The sequence below is a fragment of the Uloborus diversus genome, chromosome 10, assembly GCF_026930045.1.
Source record: "Uloborus diversus isolate 005 chromosome 10, Udiv.v.3.1, whole genome shotgun sequence".
Classification (NCBI taxonomy): domain Eukaryota; kingdom Metazoa; phylum Arthropoda; class Arachnida; order Araneae; family Uloboridae; genus Uloborus; species Uloborus diversus.
In genome coordinates this window covers 79514394-79540576 of record NC_072740.1, presented here as the reverse complement: position 1 = coordinate 79540576, position 26183 = coordinate 79514394, and the positions used below count along the sequence as shown (strand labels likewise).

General features: G+C 32.0%; 1 protein-coding gene across 1 annotated transcript in view; it reads left to right on the top strand.

Annotated features, from left to right (window-relative positions):
* The window catches only part of LOC129230982 (protein pellino-like), a 60041-nt gene that overhangs the window by 9151 nt on the left and 24707 nt on the right, over positions 1-26183 (top strand). Inside the window, exons 3-6 of the mRNA XM_054865224.1 lie at positions 1217-1346; positions 5740-5841; positions 11899-12087; positions 22351-22632. Coding sequence (XP_054721199.1) covers positions 1217-1346; positions 5740-5841; positions 11899-12087; positions 22351-22632 — 703 coding nt within the window. The remainder of the gene's footprint in view (positions 1-1216; positions 1347-5739; positions 5842-11898; positions 12088-22350; positions 22633-26183) is intronic.

The window sequence follows — 26183 nt, the reverse complement described above, 5'->3', positions numbered from 1 at the left end:
ATGCTGAAAATATTGATGCATTTTTGAAAAATTGTTTAGATATGCTATGATACAAGTTCATTCCAAGCAGGTTTCTAAATAATGATTCAAAATCCCAACAATCAAGCGGAGATGTAACTAAATCATTGGCAAAATATGAACGAGGAAGCTAACAGGGTTCTAGAGCAAGAGTCAAAATTCTCCTGTTGCAGCTTGCAAGCAGGTTAACACCAGCCAAATGAGAACAAGCAAACAGAGAGAGACGCTTAAGTACAGCTCACTTGAATTAGCACAACAGCATGTCATGAGTCCTCCTCATGCTAAAATAAAGCCCCGTGTCGGCTTCTAGGACCTGAGAGAACATCGTTGAACATCTGAGGTTATCTTAAGAGTTCAACAGCTCCAGCCAGGAGAAATAATCTGTTTTTTTTTTTTGTTGAAGCAACGAGCATATACTGCAGCTGCTTGGTAAAGCAATATTTCTAGGTTCTCACTTAAGACAAACATTCACGGTAAACTTTAAAGTACATTTGAACTACTTTCTTTAGTTACTTAGTAAGTGATGAGATACAGTATAATAAATAACAGTACTTAAAATAAAACTTAGTATTTATCAAAGCATTAAAACTCCTTCCACTGGCATAGCTATTGAAAGAAAGATCAATTCACAAAGGGATGGCTAATATACCTTTAAAGATTTTTGGTTGTAATTGTTTAAGGAGGAGAAAATTGAATTTCATTTTGCTCTGGTTTAACTTTCAGGAGCTTTGAAGAAAAAAGTAAAAACCTGGAGGGGAGATAGTGCATCCTTTCACATGTGTTGTATTTGAAAAATTGGGTCCTTTTCAGGCATCCTGCTTTTTTTATGCACTATAGCACATCAGCCGGACCCCTGCTATCATATTACGCCCCTGTTTTGAAAATATTGAAATTTAAATTAAAATAAACAAACTCTTAGACATTATGTATAAAACGTGTGTAATTCATAAAGTGTGTAATTTTTTTAACTTTTTTTCCTGCATAAAATGTTAAACTGTTATAGGATTTAATTATAAAATTACAGTTCAATTCTAAAGTAAAAGTTTCTTGCTAGTGTTCTTTACTTTTTTGACAATGTTGAAGGCTTTCTTTCATTTAAGTTCCCTGTATACTGTATTATTATGAATGTTGGTTCAGGATTGTTATTATACCATAAATAAAAGTATTAATTGAGAGCTTTTTCAAATCTTATTTTTAGTTACAATGGATGCTTGCCACAGGGTGAAAAGGGACGGCGTCGAAGCAAATTCGTTCTTTGTAAGAGACCAGTTTCAAACGGTGTACGGAAGTCTTCTCATTATGTTGTCAAAACGCCTCAATCTTCAAAAGTAAGTACGGTTGAATTTGGTTATACTGACAACTCTGTTATAACCAGGGGTGTGGCCAGAGGAAATTTGGGTCCGTTAAGAGACTTTCACAAAAATCCGATCAACCAAAACGGACCTTTCACAAAATCCCGATCAACCAAAACGGACCCTTCACAAAATTCTGATTAACAAAAACGGTTCTTTCACAAATTGTTTATTGAAAAAGCAAATCTGAAATCTAAATAACGCATATTTCAGTGTGTAAAGACTCGATAATTGAAACCCCCTTATTTAAAGTTAAATTAGAGGGATCAACTTATACAAAATTTGCTAATTTTGCAAAAAAAAAAAAAAGAGCTGATGTGTGCCTCACATGACTTTCTTTTGCTCCAATTTAATGTCATTTTCCCGTTATTGGTAATTTTAATGTGATTCAATAGTTTACTCTCTAAATGTCACCCACAGTGACCAAATTGAAACCAAATAAAAAAAAATTGCCAAGTTGGCGACCAAAAGACTGGCAATATATCGCCAAGTGTCCACCAAATTGAAACACCACCGAAATTAACAATGATTTCCCCCAAAAAAGGAGCAAAAGACCCCCTTAGAAACACCCGAATGCAACCAAAAGGGGAAGTGCACAACTAGACCCCACTAGGAGTCTACGTACCAAATTTCAACTTTCTAGGACATACCGTTCTTGAGTTATGCGACATACATATGCACACACATACAAACGCACATACAGACATCACGAGAAAACTCATTGTAACTAACTCGGGAATCGTCAAAATGGTTATTTCGCATGTCTATACGTTATCCATGTGTGGTCGAGTCGAAAAAAACTCAACATTAATTCAAGGGTGAGCAAAATGGAAATTAAGGTCGATTTTTGAGTGAACATTTTTTCGTGAATACAATACCTCCTTTTTTACTTCTTTTTTCAAAAAAGGAAGTATTGTATTCGCAAGAACATTTTCACTCAAAAATCGGTCTTAATTTCCATATTTCCATTTTTCTTGCCCCCGAATGAATGTTGAGTTTTTTTTCCGACCCGATCACAGCCTAGGAACCTACAGACACCCGAAATATTCATTTTGACGACCCCCGAGTTAATTAAAATGAATTTTCTCGTGACATACGTATGTATGTGCGTATGTGTGTATGTATCTCGCATAACTCAAAAACGGTATGTCCTAGAAAGTTGAAATGTGGTACGTAGACTCGTAGTGGGGCCTAGTTGTGCACCTCCCCTTTTGGTTGCATTTGGATGTTCCTAAGGGGGTCTTTTGCCCCTTTTTCAGGGGAAATCATTGTTAATTTCGGTGTAAACTCAAGTTTTTTGCGAATACAATACTTCCTTTTTTGTAAAAGAAAGTAAAAAACGGCCCTCTTGTGAAGCTCCTGCAAGCAATAAATAACTACTACTGCCAAATAAATATAATGCTTGTTGTTTGTTTCTTTGAAAGAAATAAACAGCTGAAAGTCAATTTGGTTTTAATTTTGCTTGTTTCTTTTATCATAGCTATTTTTCAGCGGTGTTGTTGTAAACTACTCTGAAAAGGAGTCGTTTTAAGCACTTTTCTCCCTGCTCATGATTTAATAAACAATAATAATATTATATTGCTAAATGACCTTAGAACTGCAAACGGATAGTAGAGGTGGGGAAAATATGTGATCGCTTCAGATAGGGTTACCAACTTCGAACTTAGCGTCCTGGTGACTTGATTAGAAACTATTCTCATCATTTTATCAGCTTGGCAATATTTGTGTTTTTACGGTGCAGATGCTTACCTGTTATTTTGGGAAGAAATTATATGGGTTTGATATTAGGATGCAAATAAATAAAAAGTCTCTTTAATTTTGTTACAATGCTTATTTCAAGTTTTTAAATTGAAATTCCATTTTTTTTATGAGCCAAAAATTAAAATGCTGAATCAATGGTTTATTCATTTATTTATTATTATTAATTTATTTATTTTTGCTTCAACTGTGTCCATAGATTTTCACGATATGTTTATCATAGGACTTTAAAATGCAATTCTAAAATAATTTCATCGAAAATATTTCTTTTACAAGCCCTTTTTATACTTTTGATGCCTTCACTTTGAAGATTGTGATCTCTTTGCATCCCCTATGGGAATCGTGGAACTAATGTTATATACCCCACCCTTGGCAACTTTTTCCTGTTGGCGCCAAGAAAGCGTTGGCAAGAAAACAATGTATGACGACATATGTCATACATCGTTCTTAGCAATGCTTTTATAGTGCCAACAGGAAAAATTCAGATAAAAAAACATGATCAAAGCACTTCAGAACACTATATATATATAAATAAGGGTGCCCATACAAAGGGGCTAGGGGGGGCTCGAGCCCCCCCCCCTTTGAAATTAGAACTTCCTTGCTTTTAATACTTTTTTCTTTGCAAAAATGTAAAAACATTTCTTCTCTAGCCATTAATGAATAAGTTATTAAAAATGTAAAATTTTAATGACTGATCTGTCCTGAGTTCAGTTTCCACAAGGAAAATATCCAGTTAAACCACGGGGGAAATATTTGAGCCCCCCCCCCCTTGCAACTTTGCATATGGTTGCCCATGTATAAAAACAACATAAAAAACAACAAAAACATTGCGAAGATACGCTTCAAAAATACCAGAAACTAGAAAGTTTTTGTACACAAAGAAAAATTATTAGAAAGTATTTAAAATGCTTAAATTAACAAATTACTATAACAGTTCACCAATGAAATATGTACCAATAGAAACAATGGCTATTTTCCAACAAGCATTTCATCAAACAAAAACTTCTCATACTCTGCTAAAAAAGAGCAAAGCGATTCGAATTGCGATGTTTAAAGCGGAAAACATCCCCAAAATCAATAACTATTTCAGCCAAAAAAAAAACACTTATTGACTCAAACTTCGATGTATAAAAAGTTGTCATGTCTCAATAGAACAACCCAAACATAAACAATATAAAAATACGATACATTAATTTGCTATCCAAAAAGACATGCTTTCAAAATACCTGTTACATTTTACATAAAATAACACCTTCATATTTTTATAAAATGCTGGAGTCAACTTATTTTCAGAAATTCAGTACCTAAAGGAGGCACGTTTATAGAATGTCTAAATAATTCGTGGCATCGATAAGAATTAACTTTTAGAATAAAATAACCGTACTATTTTTGTAAAATTAATTTACATACAGTAAAAATAAAGTTAAAAACTACAAGAAACTCTCAAGATTTTGTAAAAACAAAGAATTTCGGAAGTGAGATTTTTTTTTTTTAAATTCTAGAAAAAGAACTTACCTTTTTATGGTATAAATCCTCACACTCAATCTGAAACAAAACAACAATGACAATGGAACCTAACAGATACACACCAAGTTGGAGTTTACTTTTAATTAACGTTCAAGTTTGAAGAAATTGGTATTTTCTAATATTTATTCATCAAAACACAACTACTGAATTTAAACTAGCACAAAATAAGGTTTCCTGTAAGGTATATTGCACGAAAAAACAAGAATCTCCTGCGTAAAACCGATAACAAGTGAACAAGTTTGAACAGATCTAAGATTGCCTTCGGGTTTCCAAACACAGGTTAGTTTCGCCAGGAATGCCATGCTTAAAAAATTATCGTCTCATTGGGGAGAAAAATATTTCAATTTTGTGCAAAAAATCGGATGTCGCCAAATGGGGGAGGGGGGGGGGGTATATCACATCGGGTACCGAAATCGTATTTTTCAATTTTTTTATGTTTAGAATGCTTTGTTAAGAGGTAAACAAATAAAATCTCTTTTTATTTTTGTTAAAATCAGGGAATTTATAAGTTTTAAACGAAATTTTGTGCTCTTTAAAAGTGTCTTGAGTCAAAAAATTAAATGCTGAACCCCTGCCTGAATTCTATCTTTTTGTTACAATTATTTTAAATACTAAACATATAACATTTCTAGTATAACGTAACATAATGTAGAATGGTAGATAAATATTGACACTTGAGGTCTGTCCATCTCCCAGAGAGTGATGCCCCCCCCTCCACCCCAAATACTAGAAAGACACTCAAAAATCTCAACAAAATAGAGGAAAACACTCAACTTCAAGTTTCAATGATGCAGTTTGCGCCATCTCAAAACTCCAAAATTTCTTTTCCACAAAAAAAAGAAATTTTTTTGCAAAATTTTTTGATTTTCCACAAAATTATTTGACGGACCCTGTAAAAAATTTTGGATACACCCCTGATAACATTTTTCATTTCTTTTTTTCTGCTTTAAGCTATAATGAGCATCATAAATGTTCTGGGACCTTGGATGACATTATAACAGTTTCACTGTATTTGAAATAATAGTAATAATTGACTTACTCTTACCAAGAATTTACAATAATTATTTATTATTATTTTTTGCAGGCTATTTTAGATTCAAAGCAACACTCAATTTCCTATACCTTGTCTCGAAATCAAGCTGTAATTGTCGAGTATATGCCTGATGATGAAACAGATATGTTTCAAGTATTTATACTTTTTTCACTTTATGATTTTTTAAAATTTTATTAAGAACATTGTTTTGTAATACATTCATCTTTTCATGTGACATTATTCCAACCATCCTCAGTGACTTCTCTGTCCTGAGGATGGAAATCCGTTTTCGGAATTAGCGGATGAATAACCATTCTTTCAATTCATTTTTTCTTTTCTTTAATGAAAAAAAAAAAATTATGGGGCAATGTTATTTTTTGAGAAGGAAATATATTATTCTGAGGTTGGTTTAAGAGAAAATTGGGTCTGTTTTTTACAGATAAAATTGCAAAGTTTAAAAACACACTTTTCATGCAATCACAAATTCTAAAAATAGACCCTTCGCAAACTTCTAGAATCTAAAATCGAACTCTATTGATATTCATTGGTAAAATATATGGTAGACATGAAAACTTCTCAAATAAAACCGTTAACAGGCATTTTAGAAAGTGTAAGAGCTTTCATGTGAATGATTATTGTATGTTTTTAACTGCCTAAAAATTTCGGTTAGATAACTGCTCAAATTTGTTTCTGCTATCAGGCTCTAGTAGGGGGTTCTTCTAGGATAGTCTAATAGACCAGTGGTCGCAGCGCTTGAGCTCCTATTGAGTGCCCACGTTTCACTTCATTCATTCATCATATACTAGCTGTACCAACCCCCCAATACCCATGCTAAAAATTTGAAGGAAGTCCCTTAAATGACTAACTAAAATGCATGCACACCCTTTAAAAAGTAATAAGTAAGCAAATTTAGCTGTTGACAAATTGAAAAAAAACCCCATTCAAATCGGTACCGCACTTAGTACAAAACGAAAACCTCGCTACCTCCTTTGTTTCATATAAGTGCCCCCCTTCTTCTAGTTGTAAAGAAAATTTTATTTAAAACAGCATACAATCCACAACAAAGTAAAAGACTATACCACCCATCCTCCCATGGATGTAAAAGTGTAAACGACATTTATCTATCTGAAAAAACCACAAATCTATTTTAGTGCAATGAAAAATTAAATGTAAAACTTTTCGTTTCTATGAAAACTTAATAGAGAAAATGAAGAAAACACAGCTCTATAAGCAATCTTCGAAAAAATGTAAACAGACTGGTGTTGCCAGATTTTAATTGTAAAATTTTAACTAAACAAAATAATTAAACTTCACTTCGGATCAGGTATTAGAAATTATATAATTGTAAGATTTTTCTGGGTCAAAAGTAATTATAAAACAATGATATAAAAGTTAAAAATTACAAATAAGCTTTTTATTTGAATAAAATCTGCTTTTTAATAATTTAACATTTCGGACATTCAGTATTATTCGACTCATTGAATTATCAATATTTGTAATTATCTGTATTGGCAATAGCACATATGTTATGATTCAGTGAAGAACTAAATGGTTCTTGGCAGTGTGTTATGCTTTTTTTCAATATATACTATGGCTCAAATTGAAACAGAAGACTTTTTAAAAAGAAATGAAATAACAAAAATGCTTTGATTTGACAGTTGATTTGATTTTTATTCCCCTTTATGCGTAGAAGTTTAGGCAATGATTTGTTAACGTTTTAAATAAATTTTGTCAAATAGTAAAAATGTTGTTTTTGCCAAATTTATCTAAAGTAATTACTGTTAACTCACGATAACTCGAAGTCTCAAGGGTTAATAAAACGAGGGTTTTAAAAGGATCAAGCTAAAACCTTCGAGTAAAATGGTAGTTTGAGTTGTGGGAAGTCCCACTACAGTCTCAAAAGTTTGGGGGACCTAAGGCTGGAAAATATCCGATATTTTGATACCTGTCGGATGTTTTGATATGCAGAAAAGTCCCAATTATCGGCGGTCAGATTATACGCGGGTCCTGTTACATTTTTTTTTTGTTGAAACTTATGATCGTTTTGTTGTTCGCTTTTAGATTTTACATATATTTTTTATAATCAATGTTAGTAGATGCGATGTAACAATGTTTTTAGTTATAATTTGAATGTGTGAGTGTCATTAATATTTTTTATCTTATTGCATTCACTAAGTATCGTTTTTTACCAATTACTCGGATTATGCGCTGTTTTTGCTTATCTGCGGTTACCCTGTCACCCTATTGCCACCGTGCCACCCTATAATATGGAGTTTACTGTATACCTGATATTTTCAAGCAACACAAACTAAAGTCTTCAAAATAGTAATTACATCCTCAAATCACTCTTTATTCTCTTACACTGTTATTACAATACTTAGATTTAAAATTAAGGTTTCTTTCATTATTTGTATAATATCTCATTTAACATTTTTATCATTTTTAATGGTGAAGTTAGCATTTGCTGTTTTACTCATTTTCCTTCTGTTAGTTACTTTTACACAGTTATATGATTCAGAAATAAAAAATATGCATTAGTCTGTGCAAAGTTATAAAATATTTCTTTTTTTCTGATCTATGTTTATTATTCAATTAGGCACTTTTAGTACGATTTAAAACTGTTACATTACTGAAAGTTTTATGGATACAAAACAAAAAAGAACATTACTTCATGATGTATTAATACATCATAAAAATATAGTACATAACTTTTTGGTTCTTTTTAATAATAAATGAACAATATTACTATGATTAATATAATTTTTACATTGAAAATACCATAGTTGAAAAAAAAAATCCAAAATATCGTGCTATTTTCAAAATAAATATCAGATATATATCGTGATATATATCATGATATATATCGACTGATATGTTGGCGAACCCTGTTGGGATGAGAAACTTTGAGATAAAGAAATATTTGAGTTATCAAGATCCTACTGTATATACTTTATCACATTTGATGAGTTTTTAGATGCTGGGTGTGTTTTAAATTAATTACTTTTTGCTTTTATTTTTTTTTTAATTTGAAATGTGCTATTAGAAAACTTAGTGCAGCTCTCTGTTTGCTTTGCGTTCAAAACCAAGTGACCAGAGCGGCCCGCCTTCAAAACACGCAATCTCACTTGGTTGCCAAATTAAACAAACTAATCCCAGACTAGACATAGTATACAAGCATAAGCCAGCACTGATTAAACTCCTCATGGGTTATTTATACATATTCAGGGTACAGAACGTAATATTATGACGCACATATACTTTACATCGAAGAAATTTATCTCAACAACTCCTGCGTCCTGATAGAATGATTCAGGTAATTTTCTAGTTATTTTCACGGCACCTGTCAGCCGGATACAACAAAACTATCAGATGTGACGTCATTTCCGATTAGATGCCAGCATGCCCGAATCCTATTCAGTCATCCGCCGCCAGGATTAAACATATAGAGTGGCAAAGTGTAAAGATAGTAAGTTTTTAAACTCATTTTTACTTAATTTTTTATTCAAATTTTAATGAAATGGACTCAAAGAACCTAATAGAGGCTTTTTAGCATAACAAAAAACAATCAAGGTACGCAAAGGGGTCTAGACAAATGAATAATATGGCCATCCTAGAATTCACAACCACAGCAATGACAACTTAGTTTTTTAAGATGTCAAAACATTGTTATGAAAATTAATTGAAAAATTAACTACAATTCAAAGAAGAAATAAAGATCCAATAAATTTTGAGAGTTTAAGGTTCAAAAATTAAAGTAGTTGAGGTTTACAGAATACTACGATCTGTTTGTTCAATTTGGCTCTCAACCAATGTCAGCAGTCTGCTTTACAAATCCTTCGCAAGATGTGAAGTGAATAGAACCACAGTGGAGCACTACAAATCCATCAAGGTCCAAAATACTCACCTATTTTTTTTAGGGGAGGAATTATTTATTAGGAGTTCTTTTCTTTACACTACAAATTTATTTTCCACTCTTATTTCATTTTAGTCTATAATAATCCAAATCGCGATTATTTGCCCAAGCAGTTGTGTTTGCCACATAATTTGAATAATATATTCTGTTTTATTATTATGCATTATACTCATGCTAATCGATGTAATTACATAAAAACATAATTATTCAATAAATAAGTTTGTATTTTTGCTCAATATGCTTTACATTTTGTACTACTGAAAAAATAATAAGAAATATCTATCGTTTTGCAGTCGTGGAACGCATCCCTCCCGTAAGTCGGAACTTGACTGCAGTTATTTTATAGCACACCAAGCAGCTAAAAATGCATCATATGGGACAGAACTGTGTAATTATATCAGATAATTATGCTGAAAACAGTATTTTAAGATTTTGATTAAGTTTATTACTAACCTTAGTAAAACAGGAAATTGCCTAAATTTCTACTTATTTCTGGCAAAGGAAGGAATTATACTAAAATTTTTTAACGATAATTTAGGGCCATTAATGGTACCTTTTCTGTGCTACCCATCATTGAAAATAGAAAAATGCTTTTTTACTAGTTTTGCTAAAAACATTTTTAAAAAAGCAGCTTTTGGTTGAAACTTTACGGCAAATCAAGAAATTGTTCAAAAAAATTTCAAAGTTTTTATCTGCACTTTGTTTAACCAATGGCACCTTTTTTGCAATTCCCGTTATCAAAATTAGAGAAAAAGTTTTTCGACCCACCCTATTTATTGATAAAGCTCATTTATGTTTGCGTTAAAAGAAAGTAAATTTTTTGATTTGCACAAAGCCAACATGGTAACTCAAACCATCTTTTCTAACCCTTATTTTAGCCAATGGAATTGTTTAAGACTGCCATTTTTATCGTAAAAAATGTTTTTAAGTTTTATGGAATTAATTTTTGTTTATGAGTAAATTTCTTAAGAGAAATTTTTGCATGTTATTATGCCTTCTTAAGTGCTTTTACTATTTTATTTAGTTTGTTTGTTTTGTTGTTATCATTGTTTTTATTTCATTTACTTATTTTTTTATGCGATAATAGGCTAAAATAAGTGAAAAAGACCAAAAGATCCAAATGTAAGTGAATTAAATGTAATAAATTGTAAATCTGAAGCAAGTTTAAAATGTCAATTAGAGTTCAAGGAAACTACTGAAAAGTATAGTCTGGTTATTAAAGTAAGTTCATGCTTCATGCCTTATTTACATTAAGCAATATGTTCTTGTCCCATTTATGTGGTTTTGTGCAGAAAATTGTGTAAGGTTTTCAAAGTAGACTTGTAATGGTCCTCAAATGCCAAATTAAAAAATTTAATCTGAAAGTTTTTAATTAAAGGTTTTGAATATTTTTTTGCAAACCTTCATAGCCATTTTCATCGCCTAGCAAATTATTTCCTAAAATAATCAAATGCTTATAAATGGAAATGCAACAGTAAAAAATGCAACTAATCACTCATTGTTTGTCTGTCATAAAAAATAATTGTGGTTTTCTTATACTTTCTTTTTGGGAACATTTTTAAATAAAAATGCAGTAACTAATTATGTTTTCATCCTAATAAAAAGTTCTTGTTCAAACTCTAATGATCTAAAAATGCATATTATAAGAATGCTTTCAGAATTCACACACTGCCAATATAATGTCTTTTTGTTCACACTTTAATATGTTATCTTAACTGAAACTGCATCAATTGCAGAATTTATCAAAACAAAACATTTAAGTATTTTGTTTTCTTTCAAGTTTGCCAAATTTAGAGCATAATTTTCATTCAATGAAAATGTATACTTGTTACATATAATGCTTGTTGCATGAAAATAGTATAAACAAGTGTAATCTTAATTTATGTAGATAGTACATATATTCAAGTATGGGACAATTATGAGTATTTTACATAAACCCAAACTATTTTATTTTGCAATTTGTCACACAAAAATGATTTTGCTGCATTTTGAAATATGTGATGTGAAATCACTTTGAAAATGTTATGCCTTAGTTTTGGTGCTAGTATTTTTAACACTAGCAAACATTGCCACTGATTAAAACAAAAAAATATTAAAACTTGCCCTGTAAAGCTCATTATTCAGGGGAGAAATAGTACATTCAGTGTGGGGCACAGTTGAGAAGGCCCCATTGGCCCATGCTGCAATCAGGTTCCCTTCATTAGCATTTAACATTTGAGTGGGCAATTTCTGTATGTATTGAAAATATTATTCATCTTTGGTTTTCTTGTTTTTCACTTTGTTTATTAACATTACAGATTGGGCGATCATCTGAGTCGCCAATCGATTTTGTGGTAATGGATACAGTTGGAGACAAAAATGAAGCTAAGGTCACTCAGAGTACGATTTCTCGCTTTGCCTGTCGAATACTTGTTCGAAGAACTCCTAATTATTCTGCTCGAGTATATGCAGCTGGCTTTGATTCTTCAAGAAATATTTTTCTAGGAGTAAGTTTGTTTAATTTTAAATTTCTAATCAAATGTTCAATTATTTTCAGAATAGTGATGCAGGTTTCTTATTGTTTTGCTGTAATGTATCTTCTGCTTCATTTTTCATTCCTAATAATTTGACATCTTTATAGATTAGTTTTTGATACTTTTTTTTTTTTGTAGTATTGCTTTAAACTAGGCACTTGAATTAAAAAGTCAAACCTTCATTTACTAGCTGCTTACAACAGCTAGATTTGCTGCTTGCAGCCCTACATAGTGATGATATCATCACTCATGTGAAGCCAAATCTAGCTGCCTTAAGCGGCTAGATTGGTTGTTTGTGGTGCCTCACTTAGTGATGTTGCCATCATTGTCATATAACAGTGATGATGTCATCCATCAAACAACCAACCAGAAACGACTATTTGTGGAATGTAGATACATATCTTGATATGGCCAGATTTTAGTAGTATACATCAATTTTGCCCTGACTATGACCCTGGACCACACGTGACCTGAAAAGCTGAACAATGACCCGTTTGCTTTATTCAATTTAAAACGACAAAAACCCTGATTTGTCATCATGTGACAAATTGGGACCCAAATATTCAGAAATTTTTTTCTGGAAAACAGATGCAAAGTTTACATCATTAAAATAAGTATCAAGTAGTAATAAGAACAGTTCATCGCTTGCAGATTTCTTTCCTTTTCAATGTTTTCTCATGTTATTTGGAGAATTTTCTATTTTGAAAATTTGTTTGTATTTCTTGTGGCCCGCAAGAATCTTTCTAATATGAGTTGCAGCCCTCGGGCAAAAAAAGTTTAGGCACCACTGGTACAGATGTTAGTTGCTATGTTTATGATTAAATTCAGTAGCCCTGCCATGGGGGAGGGGGTGGCTTTGGGCTCAAAATCCCTCTCAGAATCCTTTGTTTTAACACATGTTATCAATCCAAATACGATAGTGTATATAGGGTATAAGGGCGGTTATGGCCAAAAACCCTGCTCAAATAGTAAGTTCTTGCTGATTGTCTTCACTTCTTTCCTAAACTTAAATTTTGCAACAATCACTTTTTACCCGACTGAGCGTGCGCGACGCAAAAGAGGGTAATGTGTTTATAAATCTATGTATGTATGCCTGTTCCTATGTGGCATTCTGCAGGCTGAACGCCTTGGCCAATTTTGGTAATTCTTACATCAATTGATTTGTCTTAACCTTGGGAGTGTCACTAAACACATGACAGTAATCAAAATTCATCATATCAACAACCAGTTGCCATATTTTGTCAGTTTGGGATTGGCGCACGTTGGGTGTTGCACACTGTGTCGCACGCTACCTGTGGGGAACAAATGCTGGTAGTTTTCGCTGCCTGAAATTTTTTGTTTACTAAGTCTACTAATTGGGGTCTCACTGGCCAAGTGGTCTAAGCGATTGCTTCTCCCACTTGAGGCAGTGGGTCAAGACACCCTCGCTCTGGATGTACTTTCCCCTCTTTCTGATGTAAATTCTTTCATGTGTTCTTTATTTGTATTCTGTACTGTAATAAAAAGTATATTATGTGTAACGAAGGCAAGACACTCAGATTGTAGTCCTCATCAAAATTGATGGGCTATAATTCTCCAGCATAAAGCAAGAAAGAGAATAGCCCAAGTTTTGCAAAGAATAATGATAATTCAAAGCTATTAAATTAGCAAAGTGTAATACGCGATTGAAGTAGTCGAACTATTAAATAGAAATTTATCTTCTGCTGCATGAAGAATCTTATATCAAGTGACAAAAAGTCATTCTTTAAAAATATCAACGATTTATTAAACAATTAACAATTGTAAAAGATAAAATGAGAAAATAATAAAGTAACTTGAAGAATCAATAACTCAAAGCCATACGCAAAATTAAAGTATAATCATGGACTTTGTAGACCTATTATATCTATTTACTAATTCTATTAAATATTACCGAATGTTCCATTGAAGATGTTTTCATGATCTCTATTCATAGATCTCTAATACTAACATTTCAATAATGCATCACGAACACTAAGTTCGGCGAGTTCTAGTAGTATCTATTAGATCACATCTAACTACCGATCAGAAAACTAACTTCCTATTAATCCATTCTAAAAACTGTGAAAGGCTATCTCGATGGCTGAAAAGCCAAGAGCCGAAAACCCCAACTGCAAACTGCAAGTTGGCAAACTAAAACATCTGTCGTAGATGCGAGAAGTGAAAAAGAAAAAGAGTCATATCACACGAGCGTATAAATACTGCTTTCCCAATTAGCATAACGCGTCATCTCAAGTTCGACACGTGCGGAAAAGACGTGTGCAAAAAGCTTCTAGAATGTCTGAGAACGAGTGACGTCATCTGACCTTCAATTCGCCGGGAAGCGAAAACAGATTCACTCATTGTTTACGTTTTCATCTGAAGTTGAAGTACGCGGGAAGAATCGCTTGTCAAAGCAAAAAGGATATTACAACGCGAACATGCTAACATGCATAGTAAGTTTACAATTAAATAGCTTTAATTTGTAAATGATGAGATACATATAATTAAATAATAACATTGTGCTTAGGATAAACTTAGTGTTTATCAATGTCCCCCCATCTCATTATCTTACAAATTAAATATAAATTCAATAAATTAAAAAATAAATTCATATGGCTTCAAGCTTTACATATAAATTCTTTTACAACAATGTTAGTAGAAATTAGAAACACGAAAAGTATTTTTCATTGGGAATAAATACAGTAACCCATCGAACCTCAAATTTTCACAAGAATTGTAGAAAAAATTTTCTTCATCATTCATCATTGATTGAAAAATTGGGTAGACAGTCCTGTGAAATGTCCTAAGAAAATACAGTCCTTCCATAGATACACACTCAATCTGAAAATAGTTACAACATACAACAAGTAACTGTTCAAATCAGCACAAGATGTATAATAAGCACTTATAAATTTTGAGTTGTATAAACACATTGAAAGAAAAAAAATTTATGTTTTGACTTCTTAAATACGTGAAAACAATGCGTTATTTTATACATTTATGATTTGTAAAAAAAATTTCAATAAATTTAGACAATTCAATGTGAGTCATTGGTTTTGTAAATATGTCCGATAAATTATTTTTACTTCTGACATATTTAATGTTAAAAACATCTTTATATATTAAATCTCTAATGAAAAACAATTTAACATCGATGTGTTTACTTCTGTGATTTTCAACTGATGATTTTACAAATTGAATAGCAGCTTGATTATCAACAAATAGCGAGGATTTTACTTTAGATTTTACAGTTTTAGTTTCAATACATTCATTCAAAATCCTATCAAACCATATCAATTCTTTGACAGTTTCAGTCATTGCGACAAATTCTGCCTCCATAGTTGAAAGACTTACACATTTTTCTTTAAAAGTGCGCCATTCTATGGGCGAATTATCAAGCAAGATAAGTTGACCTCCGACAGATGTTCGGTCATCTCTATTTGAAGCGAAATCTGCATCAGTATAAGCAATGATTTGGATTTTGTTACAATTTAATTTCAATTTTAAATTCTTTGTATTAGAAACATAACCAAGTAATCTTAATAATCCGTTCCAATGGGTAATACTGGGATTGCTTTGAAATTGACTGAAAATGTTAATTGCATAAGATATATCCGGTCTAGTTCGATTTGCAGTAAAACTTAAACATCCTAATAGATTTCTATATGGTAATTTACTCATTTCTTTGATTTCATCGTCATTTTTCGGACAATCTTTAGTTGAGTAGACACAACCTTTACTAATTGGTAATGACGAGATAGAAAAATTATATTTACTAAATCTTTTACATACTTCTTCAATATAATTAGTTTGATGTAGATGAAAGCCATTTTCGCCTTCTTCAAATTCTACACCTAGTAGTTTTCTCGTCTTACCCAATACTTTTAAGTCAAAATGTTTACTTAATAATTTTAAACAATTTTTAATATCACAGTCCTTTTTACCAAAAATAACGATGTCATCAACATATAATAGCAAAATTACACTAGAATTATAAAATACACAATTGCAACATGAAAATTTGTTAAATCCTAATTTTGACAAAACATTGAAAATTTCATTGTACCACAGACGTCCACTTTGATGTAATCCGTAAATTGCCTTATTTAATTTGCAATATAAATTTTCCTTTCCTTTCTCAACAAAACCTGGGGGTTGACACATATATATTTGTTCGTCAATTGGGGCATACAGATAGGCATTTTTTACATCACATTGAACATTTGACCATTTTAAACATACTACTAATAATGTAAAGAAAAACCGAATTATACCAAATTGAACTACTGGGGAAAGGTATCTTCAAAATTTAATCCTTTAATTTGAGCAAAACCCTGAGCACAAAGCCGTGTTTTGAATCTTATAATATCCCCCTGTTCGTTTTTCTTAAGTGTATAAACCCAGCGACTCCCAACTGGAGTGGTATTTGCTGGTAATTTGGCCAAAGTCCAGACATTTCTATCATGCATACATTTGATGTCAGACTTCATTGCATCATGCCATTTTTCCCGCTCTGTTGACTTAAGAGTCTGTTTATAAGTGCGAGGAATTTTAATATCATTTTCTAGTCAAGATTCTGTTATACTTGAACTAGAATTATGGCTTGCAATTTCCCCCTGAAAGGTATCTTTCCCTTGAAAATTAAATAAGGATGGTTCAAAAACAAGATTTAATTTATCACAATATTTTCTTACATCATGAACAGATCTTAACCTTTTAGATTGACCCTTTTCAAAATAATATATGTCATTTCTTGACCCATCAGGTCTTGGAACAATTTTTCTGACCCATGTTGGATTCCTCATGATCCTGGGCTTGTCATCGTCTGACGTATCCCCCTCAGTATCTGAATCACTATTTGAATCTGAATCACTATGAATGTTAGATTCTCTGTTAGAGATTTCTGGCACGTCAACGTCAGATTGACTCTGCTCCTCCTCAGTTTCTACATCCGTATCACTATCGAGTGGACGAGAGGTTAGAGGCCATGATAAAGTATTATTATCCAACTTAGAATGAAAATGGTCTTTGTAAAAATGACCTTCTTTAAAAGAAACATTAATGGATTCAATTACCGCGTTAGTATCAGGTATCCAGATACGATAACCTTTGGTACTAAACGCATACCCAATCATAATGCCTTTTTGGGCTTTAGCATCCAATTTGTTTCTACGTTGTCGTGGAGTGCCCACGAATGAAATTGTGCCGAAAGGCTTAAGATGTTTTACAGATGGTTTATTACCGCCATATAGTTCAAATGGAGTTTTGTCCTGATTGGAGTGACATACCCTGTTCCAAGTGTATGCAAAATACAACATTGCATCTGGCCAGAATTCTTTTGGCAAACCACTTTCTATTAACAAGACATGGGTACAATCAGCGACAATTCTGTTATAATTCTCCGCGGAACCATTTTGTTCTGGCGTGTAATAATTAGTAAGTTCATGTTTAATACCAAGCTTTTCACAAAAATTATCCAAATTATGATTAACAAATTCCTTACCATTATCTGTCCTAATAGCTTTTACTTTCTTATCTAAAAATCTTTCAGCTCTAGTAATATGCTTTTTGAAAATTTCTGCGACCTGACCCTTTGATTTAATGGGATACAAAGATGCACGTCGAGAAAAGTCATCAATGATAGATAAGTAAAATTTTTCACCATTTTTGCCAGGTACATTGCAAGGGCCCCATACATCAGCATGTAAAAGCTCTAATGGGTATTTACTACGTTTTTCAGTCAACGGCTTGAAACTGACTCTTTTAAATTTACCAATTTTACAGTCGTCACACTGAATTTTAGAATTTTTAAACTTTGGTAAACCCCTTGCTCCCTGCAATTTACTAGTTTTCTTAATACTATCAATATTGACATGCGCCAAGCGCTTATGCCAAGTTTCTAAATCTTCAACATGACTAGATTCAGAATTAAAATGACTAGAATTTAAAGGAATTTGATTTGACTTTTTAGAATTTACAATATATACACCATTCTTAAGTTTTGCTTTTAAAATTAGACCTTCTTTGTCAGAAACTTCCACAAAACCATCCCCCCCTTTAAATTTAGCTCCTCCTTTGTCGAATTTTGTACCAGATAACAAATTCTGCCTTAATTGCGGGGAATACAGAACATCTTTTAGAACTACAGACCTTTTTCCAAATCTTACTTTAATATCTCCTTTCCCTTCAATCGGGAAGGTCTGATTTTTGATGGCAACAGCCATTTTACTATTTTTTAAAGGTGTAAAAGTTCTAAACCAGTCTCTGTTTCCAGAAAAATGATCACTGGCAGCAGTATCAAAAAGCCATACAGAGGGCTTTTCCTCTACATGGTTTAAGTTAGCTTCACAAATAAAAAAGTTCTTGTACTCACATCGGGTGCTTGAAGGTGAACGATTCCTCTTCCTTGAAAAATGTCGTTTCCTCCTGTATGGGCTCCGTCCTCTTCTATTGGTTCTGTCCTGGGATCCTTGACTTTTCCTGTTCTGGGCTGAAGAATTCCGATATAGTCGTGGACAATCTCTTTTGAAGTGTCCAGGCTGCTTACAATAGTAACATAACCTCATTCTGGTTTCAACATAAGCGATTTCCGATTTAGTATTTAAATTTTCACGAAGTGCTAGACGTCCTTCTTCTACTATTAGATCAACTATAATTTCTTCAAATTTAAAAGTTGCATCTGGTCTGATTAATATCGATTGTATTATATGGTCAAATTCTATAGGTAAGTTTTGTAACAATTGAAAAATTAGAAAATCTTCAGGAAAATCTTTGTGTACAATTTTTATCTTCTCGTAAATGCGTCTTAAGCGGGCTGCGTATTGGTTTAATTTTTCTCCCGATTCTATTTTGCAATTATTTAACTCTGCGTACAGTTGCATCTGAATGCAGCGGTTTTCCGGGAAGAAGTGATCTTTGAGCTTTCGCCAAGATAAGGTAGGTTCTTCTATATTTTCAATTATCTTTTTAAATTCTTGTTCGATGTTAAGAAAAATTAACGATAGGGCAAGTCTCTTGCGGTAGTGAAAATCTTTGATATCTCGCTTAGTGACGTCAGAATCTTTTGAAATTACGGGAAGTTCTTCGGAACCAATGACAATATCCCAGCAATCTTTTTCCATAAGTAGGAATTTGACATTTACCGCCCATTCGGTGTAGTTGTTGCTATTCAATTTTTCTATGGTGTAAGTAGGACCTGCCATTTTCAAAAAAAATTTCAAATTTTTCTTAAATTTTAACTAAAATAGTCAAAGATGTCGACTCTTGGATCCATCGATTCATTTTGTAAATTAGTGAACAGTCCCCCCCCCCCCCCGTCACTAACTATCATAAAAAACTTGAAGAAAGGTAATCTCTTGAAAAAAAGTTCAAATTTGGAAAAATTCATCAAATTTTGAATAAACCTGTACAAAAAGTTCAATTATCTTGCAAAAACTTCTTCCTAATCTTCTTTTAAATCTTGACACTTGAAAAAGGAATTAAATTCCCGATAATCTGACTTCAGACAACAGCATTATATTTCATCTCGTATTTGACCAACTCTATAATCTGGGCTACCATAACCATTGATGGGCTATAATTCTCCAGCATAAAGCAAGAAAGAGAATAGCCCAAGTTTTGCAAAGAATAATGATAATTCAGAGCTATTAAATTAGCAAAGTGTAATACGCGATTGGAGTAGTCAAACTATTAAATAGAAATTTATCTTCTGCTGCATGAAGAATCTTATATCAAGTGACGAAAAGTCATTCTTTGAAAATATCAACGATTTATTAAACAATTAACAATTGTAAAAGATAAAATGAGAAAATAATAAAGTAACTTGAAGAATCAATAACTCAAAGCCATACGCAAAATTAAAGTATAATCATGGACTTTGTAGACCTATTATATCTATTTACTAATTCTATTAAATATTACCGAATGTTCCATTGAAGATGTTTTCATGATCTCTATTCATAGATCTCTAATACTAACATTTCAATAATGCATCACGAACACTAAGTTCGGCGAGTTCTAGTAGTATCTATTAGATCACATCTAACTACCGATCAGAAAACTAACTTCCTATTAATCCATTCTAAAAACTGTGAATGGCTACCTCGATGGCTGAAAAGCCAAGAGCCGAAAACCCCAACTGCAAACTGCAAGTTGGCAAACTAAAACATCTGTCGTAGATGCGAGAAGTGAAAAAGAGAAAGAGTCATATCACACGAGCGTATAAATACTGCTTTCCCAATTAGCATAACGCGTCATCTCAAGTTCGACACGTGTGGAAAAGACGTGTGCAAAAAGCTTCTAGAATGTCTGAGAACGAGTGATGTCATCTGACCTTCCATTCGCCGGGAAGCGAAAACAGATTCACTCATTGTTTACGTTTTCATCTGAAGTTGAAGTACGCGGGAAGAATCGCTTGTCAAAGCGAAAAGGATATTACAACGCGAACATGCTAACATGCATAGTAAGTTTACAATTAAATAGCTTTAATTTGTAAATGATGAGATACATATAATTAAATAATAACATTGTGCTTAGGATAAACTTAGTGTTTATCAAAAGTAAACCCGTGCAATAAGCACCAAAAGAAAGGAAGTCTACTAATTCGATTTTCATCTCTAACATGTTGCATTTGTTTTTGCCTTAATTCAAGGGATTAAGTTTCGTGACGTGTACTTTCTGGACAGGCTTTTATAGTTTTGCGAGAAAGATTTGATTAACGACGCTTCCGATTTCTTGTCATCATGAGTTATACAGGCTGTTTATACAGCTGTGCTGTGATTGACTTAAGTTTGCGCATTTTTGCCGAAGGTCAAACACATGTAGCTTTAAGCCGAGTTAGGTCCCTAGAGGGACTAATTATCAGTAGTTTAGACCACCGCAAGTTACTTAATAAACCTCATGATAGAAACAAACTATCCCAAGGAAATGACAAGGTTGCGAAATGTACCGTCTTATAATCATAATAACTAAGTCAATGAAAATTAACTAAAAAGTGCAAAATAAAAAATTATTAAATAAAAACAAAAAACCCGACTACGTAAAAACCAAAAAAACTAAAAAGAAAAATGTATAAGCCCAGTAGTTTAGAATGTTATTAAGTACTACTGAATAACTACACCGTTGAAATAGTTTTATAGCCGTACACAGATAAGACAAATCATAAATTCAAAAGCAGAATAGAAGGATCAACAGTCGGGGCTCATTCAAATTTTACGGGGTTCTTTGAATCAGAAAGGAATGTGCCTCGACTGTTTATCCTTCTATTCTGCTTTTGAATTTATGATTTGTCTTATCTGTGTACAGTTATAAAACTATTTCAACGGTGTAGTTATTCAGTAGTACTTAATAACATTCTAAACTACTGGGCTTATACATTTTTCTTTTTGGTTTTTACGCAGTCGGTTTTTTTTATTAAATAATTTTTTATTGAAATAATAATATTATAGTTTTAGTTAAGTATTATCTTACTATTTTATGTTTATTTTATATATATTACAAAGAGAAGAACTAATTTAGTGAAAAGTGATTTTAACTTTTAATTTTTTCCTTATTTATTACTGTATTTTACGTGAGGTTACTTACCACTAATAACCATGTTAAGGACAACATCATGTAGGTGGTATTAAGTTGTGCTTGTACTGAAATATTTTTGCCATAAATATGCTTTTGAACTGCTTATTTATTTCAATTGTTTTATTATTATTATTGATGCTCATGACAACTGCTTCACTTTTTTAGACTGTTACACATAAATGAATGTACATTATTAAAGAAAAATGTTCTTTAATTTTAAGCCAAACAATTCTCAAATTGCTGGCAAAAACGGAAAAAGGGCATTTTCAGGGTGAACCTGCAAAAATCTTTGCACAATAGTTGAAGTTTTTGAAATATCTGGTACTTATTGCCCTTCTTTTACCGTGTTATGGCAGAGCTACTGACAGCTCAGAAGATCACATATTGGGTTGCAGGTTGAGTATGAAAATGATTAAAATGCTGTTTGATGCAGAATTGATAATTTTGGATTTTTGTCTCAATTTTCTTTTCTTTCTTTTTTTTTTACTATAGAAGCTTCACTTTTTCTCTTCAAAGTTATTTTTATTGAAATGCTTTAAAACTCTGTATGACATTTTAGCACTTGTACAAGAATTCATGTTTTGAATTTAAGGGGTAAAAAGTAAGAATCAATTTAGAAACATAGCTGTTTTTTTTTTTTTTTTTTTTTTTTTTTGGCTACAGGAGAAGGCAACAAAGTGGCAGCAGAATGGTGAAATTGATGGCTTGACAACAAATGGAATTCTCATCATGCATCCTCAGGGCTCATTTTCTGCTGGTCAGCCTGGTATTTGGCGAGAAGTCTCGGTTGGGGGTGGTGTTTATGCACTTCGGGAAAGTCGATCAGCGCCCGAGAAAGGCTTAAAGATAGAAGAAGAAACGAATGTACTTCAAGATGGGACACTAATTGACCTCTGTGGTGCAACTTTGCTTTGGCGTTCAGCTGAAGGACTCTCAAAATCTCCCGTAAGTACTTTATTCATGTTACGTAATACTTTGAGTTCATCTGCTTAGCTGTTTTACTTAAGTTTTTCTGTAGCTTTGTGTTCGATGTGCAAGTATATTTTATAAAATTAAATTGTTTATTTTGTATTTTTCATCTTGAAAAACTGCACATGCTCCAAATTAAGCATTTAGTATCAAAACCAGTTTAATCCATGAATTTTCAAAAGTTTTTAATTTTCTAAATTGGTACTTTTTGGTAAGTACTATCATGCATCAAGGCAATTTGGAACAAATCCAGCTCGATCAGGTTTAAAATTGCTGCCAAAAACCATTTGTAATGAATAACATCGCAGTTTGTCTTCTTTTTTCATGGATTTTTGTCTTGTTCAAAATCTGAGACAGAATAAGATAAGAGCTAAAAATTAATAAGTGATCAATGAATGAGTTAAATCTGGAAAGTTAAGATAACTGCTTTGTTATTATTTCATTTGTGTTTTGTGATCATATTTAAGAGAAAACTGTTATGCATTACCCAACATTGAAAAAAAAATTATTTTTAAATTCAGTGAAATAATTTCTTAAAAGATCATAATATTTCATTGTGTTTAATACCCTCTGTATTTGAACTTTTCGTAGAAAATGTTTCTTATTTATTTGAAGTGTAAAGTGCTCTGTATTCTTTCTTTTTCTTTGTTTGAATACGAAATTTGAGATGTGCCTCCTTTCGATTTGAGAAATTTCTGTCTTGAGAATTTTAGAAACTTGCGTTCTTGGCTGGTTTTGATACTAAACTCTTCAAATGTGCTTTTATTCTCTAAAATAGCAATTAAGGAAAATAACACCTTTTATTTATCATACTAACTGTTTATCTCTAAATACCAAATAAATTGTATTTTTTTGAAGCACATCATGTAATACCTTTACTGTTGGATTAGAAAGTGGCGATGATTCCTCCTTTTTTACTTTTATAATTTTGGCTTTATACAGTATGCTATTTAAGTTCCTTGCCAATCTCTTTAATTTTGGAAGGGCTGCTGCTACATTAAAAAAGTGGTGTCTACTTATAGTAAAGTTGCCATGCACATCTGAATGAAGCCGCCTACAGTGACACCTGGTGGTTAACTGCAAAGTTAAGATTCCTATCTTAAAAATGTAAAGAGTTAGGATAATGGGGAAAAAAAATAATTTACGAAGTTATTGAACCTTATTGATTTAGTATGAAACAGGGCTAAAAAAATCCTTAAAATTTTACATGCCCTGCTGGGCATGTTTGTCTAAAAGATACATGCCCAATTTTCCTTATTGTATGTCAATAAAAGCATTTGAATTTGTCGTATAGCATTAATCAAATTATTTTTATATAAATCATACACGCAAGAGTTTGAATAAATAGTACATAATAAGCCGTCGTTAAATTTAACAAAATTTAAATTAAATAACGGGAAGAATCGCTTCCGCGCAAGCCGGAAACAGCAAAGTAGTGCAGTCTTAGCAGTAGTGCTTAAAATAAATTTTGAGCTCCAAGTAAGGATACAGTAATTTTTCAATAAAATGCGAAATAATAAAGTTTTAGAAACAAATATTTGATCAAAAACTTACATGCTCGACCGCGCATGTAAGGGTAAAAGAGTCATGCCCAATTGGAATTTTTACATGCCCCGGGCATGTCGGGCAGTATAATTTTCGAGTTCTAGTGTGAAACGAGATCTTGTGGACATTATTGCCAGAGATGCCTAAAGCTAAAGATTCTCTATAGTTTCTATGGAAAAATTCAAAAAGTTGCTGTCAGGCTGAGCAAATAGGTTTTTTTAGAAATAAGTTCAAATAACTCTGTTTATTACTTTACTATGCAGTTTTTTGTTTTTGAACTGAGTAGCAGCGGTTCAGAAGTTTCTCGCAGGCAAGGTCAGAATTGTCCAGTTTTTTCCACCCCAGAAAAAGCTTGGAAAAAACTGCATTAAATTTTTTATTTGTATTAAAATTCAAAAAAGTATAAAATGTGTGTGTTTTAAACACAAAAGATCATAAAATGAAGTAAGAAATTGGAGTTAATGAAGAAATTTTCTATTGAAATGAAATTATTTTTTATGATATTATTATAAATTCAAAGCTGAGCTTTTTTGTTTTACTTCAAGTTTTTGTTCTCTTTTTTTTCGCTCTTTTTTTTTTTGTTTAGTATCTGATTAGACTTAAACCGAAACTTTTCATGGTTTTTCCAAATGAGGCGGTGAGAAACAATAAGATGTAAGTGAACATTTTTTAAGTTTTGAGTATAACGCATTTAAAGTTCAGACCCCAGGTAGGCTTTCATTGAAAATTTTTTCTAAAAACTGTCATACAACAGCAATTGCTAGTGCTACTAGTACTATCTTAGACCTTAAAACAGACTAGAGGTTCTCCTTCCATTTATCCTGGTTAACTCCAAATTTTTAATTTTGTCACTTACATCCTTTTGCTTCTCACTCTCTCAAATATGTGTGAAAAAAAAAATCTTTATTTTATGAATTATAAGTTACAAACAGTTTATTGAATGCAATGTTACAAATATTTTACTATTTTATAAAATGTATTAGACTGCGATTTATTTTGTTATAAGGTAGAAATTATTGTCGAAAAAATTTTTTTAACACAAATCTGAGATTTTAAATTTTCCAGGTGAATTCAGCAAAAGTTTTTAAAATTTTTGACTGGAATTGCAACTTTGGAGTTCAGAAAAGGAATATGTTTAGTTTATTTTATCTATGTGTTGGATTTTCTTTAAATGCAAGATGTTGTTTACGATATTAATAAAATTTATTTTCCTAACTCCCTTTGCTACTAACTAAATACACAGTATTTGTTTTCAATTAATTATTATTGTATGTATTTACTTATCTTTAAATATATTTACCATGATAAAAAAAGCCCTTTTTAAATTAAAATAGCAATATAGGCTCATTCCATATCAAATGATCAAAAAAGTACAATTTTCAAACTGACCTTTTCAATTTTTCTTAAATATTATAGAGAGATAGCATTTGGTAATAAAAGTAAAAATCCAATTCTTTAGATCTTTAGGAAAAATATTCTTTGACTGGGGGCCATTACAAAAATCGAATTTTGGTACAAAGAGTAGTTTTGAATGCATGTAACTTCTTTTCTAATTGTGTTACTTGCAAAACATCATACCATTTTAAAGATCTTGAAACAAGCTTTGAGAGGCTATAGTACATGATACAAAAGTACAAATATAAATTTTGAATGTCATTCAAAATGACCTTTGACCATGAATATTTCCGAAACCTGTTATTTTAAAATTCTGAAAATTATACATATTACACACACTGTTATATTCTTTATTTGTGCCAAGTTTTGTGTGGGGCAATAATGGGCACTCTGAGTGGCTAAAAATCAAATGCCATCAAGTATAAGTCAAATATGTGTGTCCATAATCATCCTGATAATACAACATGTTGGGGCAACTAGGGGATGAGCTATTATTCAATGTTTCATGCAATGGATGTTTGACAATAAATTGAAAAATAATGACATAAGTAAAGTTTGGATGACATTAATTTAAAAATGTCTAAAAT